This window comes from Elephas maximus, chromosome 4, assembly GCF_024166365.1.
Source record: "Elephas maximus indicus isolate mEleMax1 chromosome 4, mEleMax1 primary haplotype, whole genome shotgun sequence".
Lineage (NCBI taxonomy): Eukaryota > Metazoa > Chordata > Mammalia > Proboscidea > Elephantidae > Elephas > Elephas maximus.
The window spans coordinates 59,827,914-59,843,785 of NC_064822.1; the positions used below are offsets into that span (position 1 = coordinate 59,827,914).

The 15,872-nt window shown below is 47.3% G+C and overlaps 1 protein-coding gene across 1 annotated transcript in view; it reads left to right on the top strand.

Moving 5' to 3' along the window:
* Window positions 1-503: 503 nt before the first annotated feature.
* The window catches only part of PRMT8 (protein arginine methyltransferase 8), a 112,986-nt gene continuing 97,617 nt past the window's right edge, over window positions 504-15,872 (top strand). The window contains exon 1 of the mRNA XM_049884808.1: window positions 504-751. Coding sequence (XP_049740765.1) covers window positions 677-751 — 75 coding nt within the window. The 5' untranslated portion in view covers window positions 504-676. The remainder of the gene's footprint in view (window positions 752-15,872) is intronic.

Here is a 15,872-nt window from a genome sequence, read left to right on the forward strand (position 1 = left end):
GTGGCCCTGCAGCGCCCGCGCAGTCCTTGCCCCCGCGCAAGTTTTCCATAGCGCCGCTGAGTGGAGACGGCCAAGAGACCCCCGGAGCCTGGGGGAGGGGGGCGGTCCTGGGGGCGCTGGGGCCCTCGGTCTGCGCCCAGCCACCGCCTGCTCTGCCGAACCTCCTACCCCGCCCCCACTCACCCGGCTCAGCCCCTAGGAGAGACGCGCAGGAAGCGTGTTGCTTCGCCCAGCCGATCGGCAGAAGTTGAGAGGAGTTGGTGGCTGCCTCGGGCCGGCCGGACTTTGAGAGCCGCCGAGAGAGGAGAAGCCGCCGCCGCCGCTGCCGCCGCCGCCGCCGCCGCCGCGGAGCCTTGGGGGCCGCCTCGCTCCTGCTTAGCCCGCAGCGCGGGAGGAGAGAGGGGCGGGGAGGGGGTCGGGGTGCGCGAGAAGAACTTGAAAGTGTGTGAAGGAATCCGAAACAGATGAGAAGGGAGGAAAATAAAACAAAGTGGAGACTGCAGAAAAGACTCAACCGTGGTTGATTGTATCGCCTGACGCTCCAGCAGAGGGGCTGGGTTGGGGTGTTTTTTTATTTTATTTTTATTTTTTTTCCCATTCTCTCTCTCTTTTTTAAAGCTACACCAGCTCTCTCTTTCTCTACTATCTCTGTATCACCAAACCCTTGCTGGCTCTTATGGGCATGAAACACTCCTCCCGCTGCCTGCTCCTAAGGAGGAAAATGGCGGAGAACGCTGCCGAGAACACCGAGGTAAGGAGGCGAGAGAGCCGGGGCTCTCCGCGACCCCGGCCGCCCACCCGGGACCACCGCGCGCCGTCGCTGTTGCTGCCGCCGCCGCCACCGCCGCCGCTGCTTAGCACCTAGTGCCAAACTTTCCACCAGCTCCATCCCGCTTGCTTCTGCCGGCCATGTGTGTGTGAGTGTGTGTGTGTGAGTGTGTGTGTGTGTGTGTTGGGGGGGAGACAGTGCATGTCTTAGGTCTCCTCCCTCTTGCAAATGCAAGAGTCGCTCTCGCCCCATCACCCTCTCCTGCCACCCGCTCCTTGCTTCTCCTTTCCCCCCAAGTCCCAAATCCTGGGCAGCCGCGCTCTCTGCCCTCTCCTCTGGGCTCCTTAGGGCTCCCGGGTCCCGGCTTTGTGCAAAGCTGGGGTGAGTGATCCTGGGGCCAGGTCTGCTCCCTGCAGTACCTTGACCGTCTCCTGCCGCTGTCTCAGTTTTACCCTTCAAGCTCCAGTCAGTCCCCGAGCTTTCGGTTCCCGCAGCAAGGCGGAGAGCTCCCAGTTACGGGGGCCGAGCCGAGCCGGGGGTAGGACTTGGGCACCACCAGCAGATCCTTCCCGCCCAGATCCGGGCCGGGGAGAAGTCTGCAATCCTTGGATGTTAGAGCCGCCTGGGGCGCACGGGCCGCTGCCACCTTCAGCACCAGGGACAGCACCCTTCCCTGCAGCAGCCAAGCCAGCGCAGGGAGTGGGGGCTGCGAGCCATCCACTGCAGGCAGAAATGGGTCTGCAACCACTGGTCCCACAGCAGCTATTGAGGAGGTGGCAGTAGCTCCGCAAATTGCGCTCTTGCCCCTGGACTTTGACAGTCCAATAGCTGTCGGTTCTCTACTCTTGAATTGGCCCCCAGCCTCAGAGCCCTGCTGGACTTTGCGCCCCGAGAATCAGGGTCGTGTGCCTTCGCCTTGCACTGACCCCGCTGTCATTACAACTGGACTAGTCCGTAGGCTCTGGGCACCTGTAGTCATGAAGGGGATCAGCGTGGGCAGCCCCCTTACCTTCCTGGAGAAACGGTGCGCCGAGGTGGGGGCAGAGTGGGGCATGTGTGTGAAGATCATCCCTTACTCGGTGGCAGAAAAAAGACAGAGAGCAAACTCCCGGGCTCTATTAATAGCCGGGTGTCTGGTGGGGCTGCCGTACATTTTACATACGGTTACCCATATGCAGCGTGGGGCGGGGATGGGGGTGTGGCGCGGGGATTCTCCCTCTGTCTTGCCAGAATGCAAAAAGGTGCAGAGACCCTTCCCATCTTTCTTTCCTCGTGGTCTTAACCCTGCGGCTAACCCCTACCCCACATGGGAGGCAGCAAAGCTTAAAAAAAAAAAAAAAAAACTCAGTCTAGAAGCAGCGTGCATCTGGCAACTGTCGATTTCGAAATAAACACGCTCTGGGGCTTGAGAGCAGTGGGGCATTCAGTACCTAATGCCGTCTCCTTGAGTTTGGGCACAGCCGGCGTGCGTGCAGTTCTCTCGCCACTTCCTCTTCCCCACCCCCGCCTAAGAGCAGACAGAAAGATGGTTAGTGCAAGGTGCAAAGTGCACGGGCGAAAGCCAACCTTACCGATACCCTCGCTCTCCGCCCTCTGTAGCGCACAAGCTAAAGAGGTTTCTAAAAATAGCTCAGAGTCAAGACTGCACTTCTATAAAGTGTTGGGCAAGCAGGCTCGTAGCAGTTCCTGCAGGCAGGTGGCTGGAGCCCTGGAAGAGAGAAAGAGTCTTCCCACCCCACCCTGCGCTCTATTTCTGAAAAAAAAAAAAAAAGGTTTTCATGGGTCTCTAGTCTGGGAACCCACCGCAATTGCATGGGGTCTGTGTGCAGACCTTCCCAGGTTCCGCAGTGTGCGGCGGCAGCGGCTTCGCTCCCCACCTGGGCCAGGGTTAAAGACGTCGGGGGCAGGCAGAGCGGCTCGTGCCAGGATATTTTTACTTGCTTCCCCCGCGGCTCGGCGCTCCCCCTTTTCAGCAGTTGCACATGCCAGCTCTGCTCAAGGCATCAATGAAGACAGCAGTAGAGGCGACCGAGCTCCTGTGAGCAAAAAAAAAAACCACTCCGCATGCCTGGTACAAAGGCTGCGGGGGAGGGGGTAGACCCAGCTGGGGCTCCTTGACGGGGACTGAGTTTGGGGGCTCAGTTATTAGCAACTTCCCTTGAGAGCCATGCCCAACAGAAGCATCCAGGCAGCGTGACACTCACTTGGTTTCTCTCCAGGAACCGGCTGTTTTTGGAATAAAACAGCACTAGAGCAGTATTTCCAAAGGGGAGGGGGTATTGTGAGCTAGCCTGCATTTATGGTGGGAGAGAGAGCCAAGGGCGCCTGTGTGTGTATTGGGGGAGGGCTTTGGTGATGGTGGTAGGAGTCCTTGTTCTTAATTCAACACGCCTTTATTAAGCACCAACTCTGTACCAGGAACAATTAGGTACCAGAGATCCAACCATGAGAAAGACCCTGTCTCTGCCTTCAGGGAGCTCACATGGTGTCACATAATCCTGATAACCGATATTTCCCTGACTTTGGGTGCTGTTATTTGCAAGCTCTTTTGTCGCATTTCATCCTCAAAATAATCCTGTGAGATAAGCAAAGGTTAGTATTCACTTTTTTTTTATCCCCATTTTATAGGTGAGAACACTGAGGCTGAGAGGTACAGCAATTTCTGAAAATCACCTGGTCTGTTAATGATCAAGTCAGGTTTGCAACACAGATGCCCCCACTTCAGATTCATTACTCTTTGCCCTACATTTGCTGTTTTGAGAAAGACACCATGTGTGAATGGGAGTAGGTGAGGATTGTGAGTGGGAGTAGCGGTAGGGGGGAGGAATACTTTGGAGGAGAGAGATGCAATGATGGAGGTTTTGTAGGCAAGGAGGAAAGGATGAGGGATTCTTTCACAAGGTAAAGTAGGGAAAGATAATCTGTTAGGCTAGGTGGAGAAAGTGGGGAATAAAAATACATTATGACCAAAGCCTCCCTTGACAAAAAGAACTGGAGAGCGATAGCAGTGAGGCATCAAGGCCACAGGCTTTGCAGGCACATTTGGCCCTGGGTGGCCCTCGATGTGTTATCTGACCACTTTGGCCTCAGTCCCATTATCTGTTACCTTGAGCTGATTCTCCTTATGGTAAAGGCAGTAAGGAAATGCTGGGGCAGCCCCCGCACTGGGTAAACACACAGCTATGTTTGCCCCATTTATGCTTTCCCTGGCTCCCTCAGATATGCTTCTCTGCCTTAACTAAGGGAGTCACCATCCCCCTCTCAGATTCTTCTCTTTCTGTCTTGCTCCCCACGTCTCATCAGGAACCTTCTGATGTGGCCTTCTGAAATGTCTGCAAAGCCTTCAGTTCAAACCCCCGTTTCAGCTTCCCGTCAGTGTCTGAGGCAGGTCATCTTCTCCTCTGTCTGTCTGTCCTCTTTTCTAAGCCAGCTCATCATAACTACTCAGTTGTGTTCCGGAAGCACAAGTCTGCACATAACCAGACATCTCTTTAAAAATATAGGCTGTGTCCCTATTGCCTACAGGATAAAGCCCAACATCCTTAGTCTAGTATACAAGACCACTTAATACCTGCCCCATGAAATGTTCTGAAAAGCCCGCTGACGTTATGCCCCGGCATGTGTTGTGCACAATAAATCTGCCTGAGCTGCTCTTTTCCCCGTCTTGCTGAAAAACATCTTCCTCGACCTGCAAGGCTCAACTCAAATGTTGCTTTCTCTCAGAAGTCTTCCCAGATCTGCTTTTATTTCTCACTCCCAGGGAGAGCGAACCCTCCCTCTTATGTTCTCCTAGGAGCCCTGGTGGTGCAGTGGTTAAGAGCTCAGCTGTGAACCAAAACATCTGCACTTTGAACCCACCAGGAGCTCCTTAGAAACCCTAAGGGACGGCTCTACTCTGTCCTACAGGGCCACTATGAGTCAGAATTGACTTGACGGCAACGGGTTTGGTTTGTTATGTACTCCTAACACCTGTCTCTCACTTTTCCTATTCCAAGATAGTTGGAGGTTTATATATCTATTTCTCCAGTTAGATTATGAACAGTTTTTGATATACTCTGTGTTTAGCACTGTGCCTGGCAAACAGAAAATGGTTAACAAATGTTGACTGATTAATTCATGTGATTATGACCAAGCTCATGAGCATTCAGGCTTTAATCACTCATGGCTTTCTGAAAATTAGGTCTCCTATCTCCCACACTTGTGTTACTGTGGATCTTCAAAACCCAAAATGAGCAGAGATTCTGAGAATCAAGATGCCGCAGCCACTCAAAGTATGGATACGTTTTGGTTATTCATGTACCTATATGCAATATTTAGCAATTACGTTACTATGAGGTGTTCATCTGAATAGCAAATAAGTGGATTAATCACAATGCCCAGTTGTGAACCAAGGGGGATAATGGACTCTCCTGAGTTGCTCCTTGCTTAACTGATTCTTAGTGAAAGCCCAAGGCGTTATTTATGGTGATGACCCCCTGATTGGGGTTTATCACCTCAAGGGAGAGCCCCAGGGGCATGAAAACAGTTTTAGCAAAGGATTCATTTTGCATACTGTTTTTTTTTTTTATTGTTCTTTTGACTTGTTGGAAACCCTGGTGGCATAGTGGTTAAGAGCTATGGCTGCTAACTAAAAGGCCCACAGTTCGAATCTACCAGGCACTCCTTAGGAACTCAGTGAGGCAGTTCTACTCTGCCCTACAGGGTCGCTATGAGTAGGAATCTACTCCATGGCAACAGGTTTGGTTTGGTTTGTTGACTTCTTGGCCCAGGGAGGGAAAATAATTTAGAAAAAATCTTACAATATGACAATGGAATTGAGGTACTAATCAGTTATGGGGAGAACTGAACTGACTCTGACATGGTGTACATTGGTGAGTTTGGTTTATAGCTCTCTCTTCTTGGGAAGTTACTTTCAGCTCAACTGTGTGGTCCCATAGCACAAAAGTCAAGAGTTAAGGAAGAAGAGGGGCAAAAGAAGTCAGGACTCAGGCTCACTTCTCTAAGGGTGGTCTGCATCTGTGTCTCTTTCCAGAGTGTGAGGGCTAACAATGTAGGCTTTGGAGTCAGATGGCCTGGTTTTAAATCCAGCTCTGGACTTAGTACATGTGTTACTTTGAGCAAGTTGCTTAACCTCTCTGGGTCTCATAAGATTGCTGTGATGATTAATCGATTGATGCAAAGAACTTAGAACATTGCCTTGTACATGGTGAGCACTCAACAAGTGTTTATGACTATCATCCTGCTGGCTTTTAGGATTCTTGCCAAAAAGTACAAACTGGATGAACTCTCCCCCCTCCTCATTTCTGCTGCTGAAATGATGCGTAAGCCATGGTCCACATCGGTTTTTCCTCCCTCAGCAAGTACTGATTTGAGTCCTTAAGCAAGCTTGGGAGGATTAAGGATATACCCACATTTTTTTTTTCCTGGCAAATTTGGCTTTTTAGAGAGTCCTAAATTGGCTTTTGGCTGTCAAAGAGGGTGAAACACAACACTCCAGTCTCCAATTCAGGAGAGGGTTTCATTTCCTCCTCTTTGCTCACTGCAACGTGAAGTGATTATCACATACCAGTGTGGAACATGCAAAAATCTGTAAAAACAGTACTTACACCTTGGCGTTTACAGTGCCAGCAGGGAAAAAATGGGCAGCATGACTGCATGTGAATTGCCAAGGTAACTGGAAGCAGCTATTGTGTTGTTGTGTGAAAAGCAGGCGTGTTGTGCAATTGGGAGCTGGCTTGGTTAAAGGATAAAGAGAACACAGGCAAGAAGGGATCTTTAAAAGGTCATCCTGTCCATGCCTCTGCCTCTGAGTGCACCTAACCCAGGATCCATAATTGACCACTTAGTTTCTTGTTTAAAAGCTTCACAGAAGGCAATTCCCACAAATTCTTTGTATGTCTCAGTACTCAGGAAGTTATTCATTAAACCTGAGCTTGATCTCCTCCATGGAAATCTGAGACACCTTTCTTACATTATCCTAAAAACAAACAAACAACAACAACAACAAAAACCGTTGCGTTGAGTCGATTCTGACTCATACCAACCCTATAGGTCAGAGTAGAACTGCCCCATAGGGTTTCCAAGGAGCGCCTGGTGGATGTGAACTGCTAAACTTTTGGTTAGCAGCCATAGCACTTAACCACTACGCCACCAGGGTTTCCATGTTATTCTAAAAGGTTGTAGAAACTGGCTATATTGGGATTGTATTAGGCTGTCTTGCACTCTTGGCTAGTTTTTTGTTCCAAGTGATTCTAATTCTTTGATATTCTGGTATTAGCTTTTTAATAGGTATAGTTAAGAGAGGAGAATTTGAGGACATTTGCTTTCCCACTATCATCTAGCCCATTGGATATTTCACACATCAAATGGCTTTTCTACTTCACTAGTTGTTAGAATTCCCTCAAGCATCACAGTTTCTCTCGGATTTGTAATGGGTGACCTGTATGTAAAGATCTCTTTTTAAAGTGTAATTTTACAAGAGCAAACAGCTTGATATGCACATTTTGATAAAGTCAAAGAATCTTAGAGCTGGGTGGAAACTCAAATCATGTAAACCAAGAGATGGGAAAACTTGCCCAACATCACAGACCTCTTGAGTGTTGTTACTGAAACCATATTTCTTCCTAGGCCATGCTATTTATACCTCCTTTAAACACACCATCTGATTTATAGTTTTTATTTTTTTTTTGTACTAACTTTTTTTTTTTTGCAACGTCCTAATCTGTAACATCTAAAACCAGTGTTTCCCTACATAAGATATAGGAATTGTGCATAATGAGATCTTTCTCTTTTTCATATAACACTTAAAATTCCTTGGCATACTTCATCTTGCTTGATGTATGCCATCATATGTAACGTGATGGGTGACATAGCATTACCCTTATTGTATAGATTAAGAAACTGAATTTTAGTGTTCTTTGTCCAAGACTACATAGGCAGATTTTTTTTACATAGGTAGGGGGTGATAGAGTTGGGGCTCCAGTTTTCTGGCCACAGAACTCCATGGTTCTTCCAATTCACCAGTCTGTGGAGGCACTAGAGAGACCAGAGTAGAAACTTAAAATATGGGGAAAAAGGATGGAGAAATTAACAGGGAGAAATGTGGGATGGTGAGTTTGGAAGAAACTCAGGAAGAGATACTAGCCCTACCTTCCTTTTTCCAGGCCTTCTTTTTTTGCCACACCACCATCTTGCCATCCTCATTTTTACAGTTCTCAACCCTACTGTAGGTGACAATCACCACCCTACTCTCCCATATTCATCTAAGATATCCGTATGCCTGAAGCCCGAGCTGGTAGACCTGGAAAACAATTCCTATCTAACAAAGCACACTTCTTCAGAAGCTAGACCCAAAGCCATCCATGTTAAGGTTGGACTCTGATCCAGCTTCCTTCATGGGATGAAATAAATAGCAAAGACTTTGGGATAGGAACTTTGTTTCTCTTATTTATCTTTGCAGTTTTATCACCCAACACAATGCCTAACTCATAGTAGATCTGAGTAGAAAATGGTTGACGAATGATGGGTGAGTACATAGATGGGCTTCGGAGTAGTTGCAAAGTCAATGAAGGTAGTCTCTCTCTTCTGTAAGTCTCTTTCCTGCTGCTAACTTACCTGTTCACCTTGCCCACTGTCTTCCCAGGGCCTGTATCAGGCCTACTTTACTTGGCAGTAGTAATAATTGTAACTAACAAGAGCTACCGTTTTAATGCCCATATTATGTTGGGTGCAGTTTTAAGTGGTTTGCAAGCATTGCCTCATTTAATTTACACAATACCATCACACAGCAACTCATTATTTCCATTTTAAAGTTGAGGAAACAGAAACTTGCACTGGTTAGTTATTGTAACCAAGATTATAGAGCCAGTAAGTAGCAGTGTTTGCAGCCCCCATCCGTCTATCAGTGGAGGCTTGCATATTGCTATGATGCTGAACAGGTTTCAGCAGAGCTTCCAGACTATGACAGACTAGGACGAAAGGCCTGGTGATCTACTTCCAAAAACCAGCCAATGAAAACCATGTGGATCCCAATGGTCCGATCTGCAACTGCTCATGGGAATGGTGCAGGGTCTGGCAGCATTTCATTCTGTTGTGGACAGGGACATCGTGAGCTGTGGGAGATTGAATGGCAGCTAACCAGAGGAACAAGAAGTAGCAGAGTTGAAATGCTCCCAGGACACTGGACTCTGCTGTTGACTTGGGCTTCTCTCCTCTCTTTTATCTGAATCCCCAGCCTCAAGCTTGTTCTCACCTTTGCCCGTACCAGCTTCCACCCACACAGAGATTTGGGAAGGAGCTAATAAACTTCCCTACTTGGGAAAGAGCCTGTAACTGGTTGTGCTTCTATGTGTTACTTCCCCTTGTCCTCCCAGGGGGTTTACTTTGTAGTTGCCAAAGGAATTACTTTAGTAGTAGAGTTTTGAGCCTATTAACAGTTGATTTGAAGGGCCGCTCTGGAGGGTAGGAGGGACAGTGGCTTTCTTGGCACCTTCCAAGCAATTAAACCATCTAGGCCACTGGCTTCTAGGCCTGAAGCAGTTTTGAATGGAGGTTAAGTATGCAGGCTCTGGGGCAGGAATGTACGGTTCATATCCCAGCTCTGCTACTTAGTAGCTTGGGCAAGTTACTTCATTTATTTGTGCCTTAGTTTCATCATCTATGAGATGGATTATAACACTTTATCCCACGAGGATTGAATGAGTTATTTCACGTAAAGCTCGCATCTGGCTCATGGTAAATGCTCAAGAAAGATTAGCTATTATTAGTAATCTAGGCTTATCCAGTGCTGTCCCAAAGGTGGAGCAAAGGGCCTTGCTGGTGACATTATGGAGTCAGTGCTGGCAGAGCAGTGGAGGAAGGGCCTCTGATTCAGGCAATTTATTCAGGTCAGCCCATCAGAGCCAAGGAGACAGCTGGGGGCAGGGCTCTTTAGGGACTCACTCACAGTCCTCATGTGAAGTGTCCCAGTTACAGGAGGGGTTTTTATAGGTTAGATGGGTTCTCTGTGACCCACAAACTGGCCTATCCCACTCTGACTTTAAGCCCAGCTCTGGGATCTACGACTAAGGAGTTTGACAAACCTATTGCTGTTGAGTTAGTTCCAACTCATGGTGACCCCAAATGTGCAGAGTAGAACTACAGTCCATGGGCTTTTCAATGTTGTGAACTTTTGGAAGTCAATTGCCAGGCCTTTCTTCTGGGAGCTTCTGAGTGGGTTTGAACTGCCAACCTTTCGGTTAATGATAAAGTGCTTAATCATTTGTGCCACCCAGGGACTCCAGGGATTTGCCCGCATCTATAAACTAAAACTTTAACCTCATCGAGTCCCTGCAAATATGAGACAAATGGACAACAGGGGAGTATCAATCATGTTAGATTGTCCATTGCTAAGACAAGAGTCAATATCTCCAACTTCTCTATAATCCTCTCAGGTCTGGTTCCTAGAAAGAGCTCAATTCTGACTTGCTGATTACTGGATTGATTGGTAGTTTATTTCCCATGTGACTTTTGAGAGAAACTGAGGCACAGAGGAAGGGCAGAGAGAGGAGAGAGAGATGCCCAGGCTTACATGGCAAATTGGATGTTTAATTACTGCGTTAAAATCCCTTTCCTCTTGATCATAAATCCAGGGAATATATTAACTGTGTGTGTGGTCTGACCCTGGAGGTGGCACAGCTAAGACTAAGTTGGGCTAATGCCACCATAAAGGGAATGGCTGTTAGCAAGTTCATCAATTAGGGCTCCATTTGTAGCTCTATTGTGAAAGCTAATAAAGTAAAGTGGTGGGCTTTCAAGGCTGGGCCTACCAGAAAATGAAAGACTGCAGTTCCCACAAATGCACTACATTCAAGAGCTTCATCCCTCCCTGACGAGCAGTTATGACAGCAATTCTCTAAGGAGGCTCAATCAGAGAATCCCACAGAAGGTTATAGCCCATCAGAAGTGCAGATAGGATCCTAATTAAGGAGTGTTCACTATTCACGTGTATGAGCTCAACATTTGCCTGCAGTTACACAGGCTATTGATGAATATTTATTGAATGAGTAAAGGAAATAAGCCTATATATCACGTATACACGTGACTTCCTTTTGCTAGAATCTCTTTCTACTCCCCCTTTCCCAAACTGAAAAATCTTGACACTGTGGACAGATAGCCTAGACACACTGTGCTGTTGTCTCAGTGTAACGTAGGGAGGTTTTTGCTGTCAGACCTGAGTTTGAATCTTGTTTTCATCACTGTGGGATTACAAAACCCATTTTATAGGGTAGCCATGAGGATTCAATGTGATAAGACGTTAAGAAGCTTGACAAATGTTTTCTTCTTTGTAACTTTATTTGCCAGGCTTTTGGTTTGTTTTTAGGGCAAATTTATAGTAGGAAGTGAGAAAAATCACTCCTAATGTTCAGCGAGAGTAAATATAAACGGCCCAACCTAGAAGGCTGTAGGGCGCAGGTCTGGTTATGTGTGCGGATGTTTGCACACCCCTGTGTCGTGAGCACATGGTGTAGAAGAACACGCTCAGACGCTTACTTACAGGTTTACCGTTCCTAATATACAGTGCATAAGGTGCAAGTTTAGTTACGGGCCTGGAGCTTCAGAGCTAGACATGGGGTATATGGGATGCATGTCAGGGTGGGGCCGGTGTGGGAGCAGAGAGGGAGAGTCCTTAAAGATGCAACTGAGTTTCAGGTTGTGCAGCCCTGGTTTTACATATTCATTACATAGCTCTGGCCCCTGAGGAGGTGCAAGTGGTTAAGTATTTGGCTACTAAGCGAAAGGTTGGAGGTTTGAATCCACCCAGAGATGCCTCAGAAGAAAGGCCTGGTAATGTACTTCTGAAAAATCAGCCACCGAAAACCCTGTGGAGCACAGTTCTCCTCTGACACACACGGGGTTGCCATCAATCAGAACTGATTCTATGGCAACCAGTGTGGTTTGGTGGTTTCTGGGTACTATGGTTTCCTTCGGAGCCCTGGTGGCACAGTGGTTAAGAGCTCAGCTGCTACCCAAAAGGTCGGCAGTTCGAATCTACAAGTTGCTTCTTGGAAGCCCTACCGGGCAGTTCTACTCTGTCCTGTAGGGTCACTTTGAGTTGGAATTGACTTGACGGCAATGTGTTTGATTTTTTTTTTCATGGTTCTCTTCAGTGCTATGCTCTGTGCCACCGTCCCTTCTTATTCTGCACACCCTCACTAAGCCATGTCATCCACTCTCTTGGCTTCATTCCTAGTTCATATGCTGATATTCCTCAGACGTATTGCCGCAGTCCAGATCTCCCTTCTGAGAGTGAAAATGTACACTTGACCACCTGTAGGCCATCTCCACGCCAGTGTCTCACAGGCCCCTCTGGTCCCTCTGTCTTCTCCTGCCAATCTGCTCCTCCTCCTGGGGTCCTCGTCTTGCTTACTATAAGTCACCAAAGTCACAAAGCTAGACCCTTCTCTCTCCTTTCTCCACAACAAGGCCGGGAATGATTCTACATCTTAAATATTTCCTTAATTCCTCCTCTTCTTTGCTGTCCCACTGCTGCTGTCCTGGTTCATGTGATGTGCCCCTATCTCTTTCCTGGATCTTGGCAATAACCTCCTAACTGTTTTCCACACCCCCTCTCTTTCCTGCTTTGATCTATTCTCATAGCAGCAAGAATGGGTGTTTTAAGATGGAAAGCTAATTGTGCTTCCTCCTGACTTAAAGCCCTTCAATGGCTTTTCCATTTTTCTTAGGGTAATGTCCCAACTCCTTACCATGGTTTATAAGGCTCTGGATGATCGGATCCCTGAGCACGTTCTAACCCTCCTTTCTTGGAAGGCTCTCTCTTCTGCTCTAGTCATACTCAACTGTTTCCCTTTCCTCATCACCTGGATAGCTCCTACTCTTCCTTCAGGTCTCAGCTTAAATGTCACCCATAGCGGCTGTGCATTCCCTGTCATGGCTCATGTCACATTGTACTTTATGTGCCATTTCCTATGTCTATGAGTGAACCATAAGCTTTGTGAGAGCAGAGACTCTGCCTGTGTCATTCAGCATTGAATCCTCACACCCAATACAGTGCCTGGTACCTGTTAAAGCCTTAAAACCATTTGTTCAATGAATGGTCATTACTACCTGTACCTTTCCTGCATGGAAAATGTCCTATGGATGCTAGAGTTTAAATGAACATCTATTTATTGCTCTCTTTCCCCTAAACTGGTTGAGGCCATGTCAGTCATGTAGGATCCCACAATATGAGGAAATCTTTGTAATCATCCCCCTGAGCCAAAGCAAGGCTGTAGTTAAGCTATCCTAGTTAGAGGTATACTGCTGAAGGTCAAAGCCAGAGCTGTAGAGAGAAGGTTTACAGTCAATGAAAACTGGTAAGAGGAGATAATAGATAAGGGTATGGGTTCAATACCTTCCTGAACTGGTAGGACATAAGTTATGGGAAGGGCCGGGAAGACAGTACTTTTCCTGAGACAACTGGGGATTCCTTGCACTTTGGCAGTGGGGTAAGAAGCAGGAGAGAGACCATAAAGGCTTCCCTGAAAAGCCTTACTCAGTGCCAGGAGAATTTTGTAGGGGGGATTGGATCAGTTGATATATTTCCTCCCACTTGACCTGATCCATCATCACTGGCCAATGTGATCAGGAGGCAGAGTGGGAGATGTCCCCAAGCAGAAGATCAGAACTGCACTGAGGCTCTGGCTCCTCACCACAGGCAATCAGAGGACCCCAGGCTCCTGCTCTGGGGCAGGACCTCTCTGGGGACTGGATGTGACTACTTACCCAGCTTTGCCCAAGCCTCCTTTACTGATGCTTGCTTTGGTCCAGCACTGCCATTCACTGTTTTATTTATAAGGTTAAAAATAAGATGCTGCATATTTCAATATGTAACAGAAAACCAAACCAGAGGCTTGGCCTGCCAGGACTGCAGGGTCCTGGGGACTTTGTTAGCAAGACCAACTCTGTTGGCTTTTCTTGGAGGCTTACTTAATTGAAGCTCTGCCAAGTCTGCTCCCACCTCCCTTTACTCTTCCAGCTTTGCTTCAGTATCAGGACTAACAGTCTTGGAGCTCTTTAGGTCCACTTCACCATCTTTGGATTATACTCCATCTGATCCAGTCAAGACAGTGAACATCTGTCCCTTTCCTCCAGATCCCCAAGAAGGAACTGCTCAGCTTACCTTGATTATTCATTCCAGTTCTTCGGGTCTTCAGCTGATTCCAGGTAGCACAGAAAGAGTAGAGAACCAAGAGTCAGAATCCACAATCCTGACTGTTGCCAACCAGCTGTATGACTTCTGTAACTCTCAGTTCCCCATTTGAAAAATGGGTGAAACAACCTTGATCTATCCCACTTGATGGGGTTGTCCTGTTGTTCTTTAAATAAATGGAGACAATTGGCATAAGGACATTTTGAAAAGGCAGGAAGTGCTGTGCCAGTCTCAAACTTTGTTGCTATTAACTTGCCGTTGTCCGTGCTTCCTGATACCAACTTTATGCCTATTTCCTCTTATTGAGTTGTCAGTGGAGTTGGAGACTAGCTTAGAGCCATCTTCCACATGCTTCCCCTTCCAGACGTGCCTATGTGGCTAAATTCATGCTATTGATAATGGTGAGATGCTTTCCTCCTAGGTGGCAAATGGCACAGAAAGTGGAGGTTTGGGAAAAAGCAGGAAAGTGCTGTCAGTTTGGGCTTCCACTCAGAGGGAACAGAAAGTTGGGGCCTTAAGTTGGAAAAAGGACATAAGGGTAGACAGTCCGGAGATATTTATTTGTCTAGAGAAGAACAAAGCTTTTTCCAGAACCCTCTGCCTTCATTTTTGCTCTCCACTTGCTGGCTCCACCTTCACCTTTCTCTCTCGCGTTGGCAGATATGGGCTTCTATGAGGCTCTCGAATAACTGCAATAGCTCTTTCTTTTTCAGGCAGCAGAGGAGTGAAGGGTTCACTACCCAGGTGGCAGAGGCAGGCAGCCACAGCTTCTTGGCGCTGGGATCTGTGGGCCTGGATGTTGGAGGGAATCCAATCTCCATCAACTGCTATTTTATTCCCTACTTGACAGGGCAGTTGATGTATAACCTTATTCTGGTGTCTGAGTCTATCTAGCCTAATCCAAATATGAGAAGGGGTAAAAGAAGAAAAACAAAAATAAAAACAAAACCCCAGAAGATCTGAGTTTCAAATCTGTCAAATCCATTCTTCTTTGCCTTTCTCTGTGTGCAGTGCTGAGCCCTTATTTCCAAAGTGCTGGGACCTGGCTTATCTCCCAGGTTGCAGGACTGAGCCGGGCTGTTGTATTCTTTTGGGCACCATGGCTGGTGCCAGTGTCTGACCTCCACGTTGGGGCCGTGAGAGAACTGTGACGCTATGGCCATCACTGCAACTACTCTCCTCTGACATGACTCTAGCCAACAGACTTGGACCCCCTTGTGATCCACTGCCTTGGGCTCCCCTCGATCTCATCTCATCTGACCTCTCAATGACACTACATAGTATTGGTCACAACATTTTTCTTGGCACCCTCTCCTGTCTGGAATTCTCAGACCTACTTTCTCCCAACTCTCCTACTTGTCTGACTGTTTTGTCTCAAGCCGTCATGTGCATTCTCATGTGGATTCTTTTTCCTTGCCCACCTCTTAATGATGCTTTCCCCAATTTTATGTCCCTGGATGATCCTATCCTCTTCCATGTCTTATAATATCCAGGCCTGCACTTCTAATTGGATATTTCTACCTCAGTGTTCTGTAGATACTTCAAACTCAACACGGCCCACACTAAATTCCTTATCTTTCTTCTGAACTTGTTCATCTGCTCTTCCCATTATATGCTGTGTTCATGAAGGACACTGCCATTCTCTCTTTCACCCTAATCAGAAATCAGGAATCATACTAGGGGCCTCCCTGACTCTCGCCACCACCCCCATCCCAATCTCAGATAATTTACAACAAAATTCTGCCAATTCTACATTCTTAACATTACTTATATCCATTTTCATTCTTTTAAACCCCATTCCCTTAGGTCAGATCCACATTATCTCTTGCCTGGTTCCTCAGCTTCTGCTCTTTCTCCTGGCCAGTTTATTCTTCACACTATTGCACAGTGCTTGGACTACAGAAGGACTCAGTT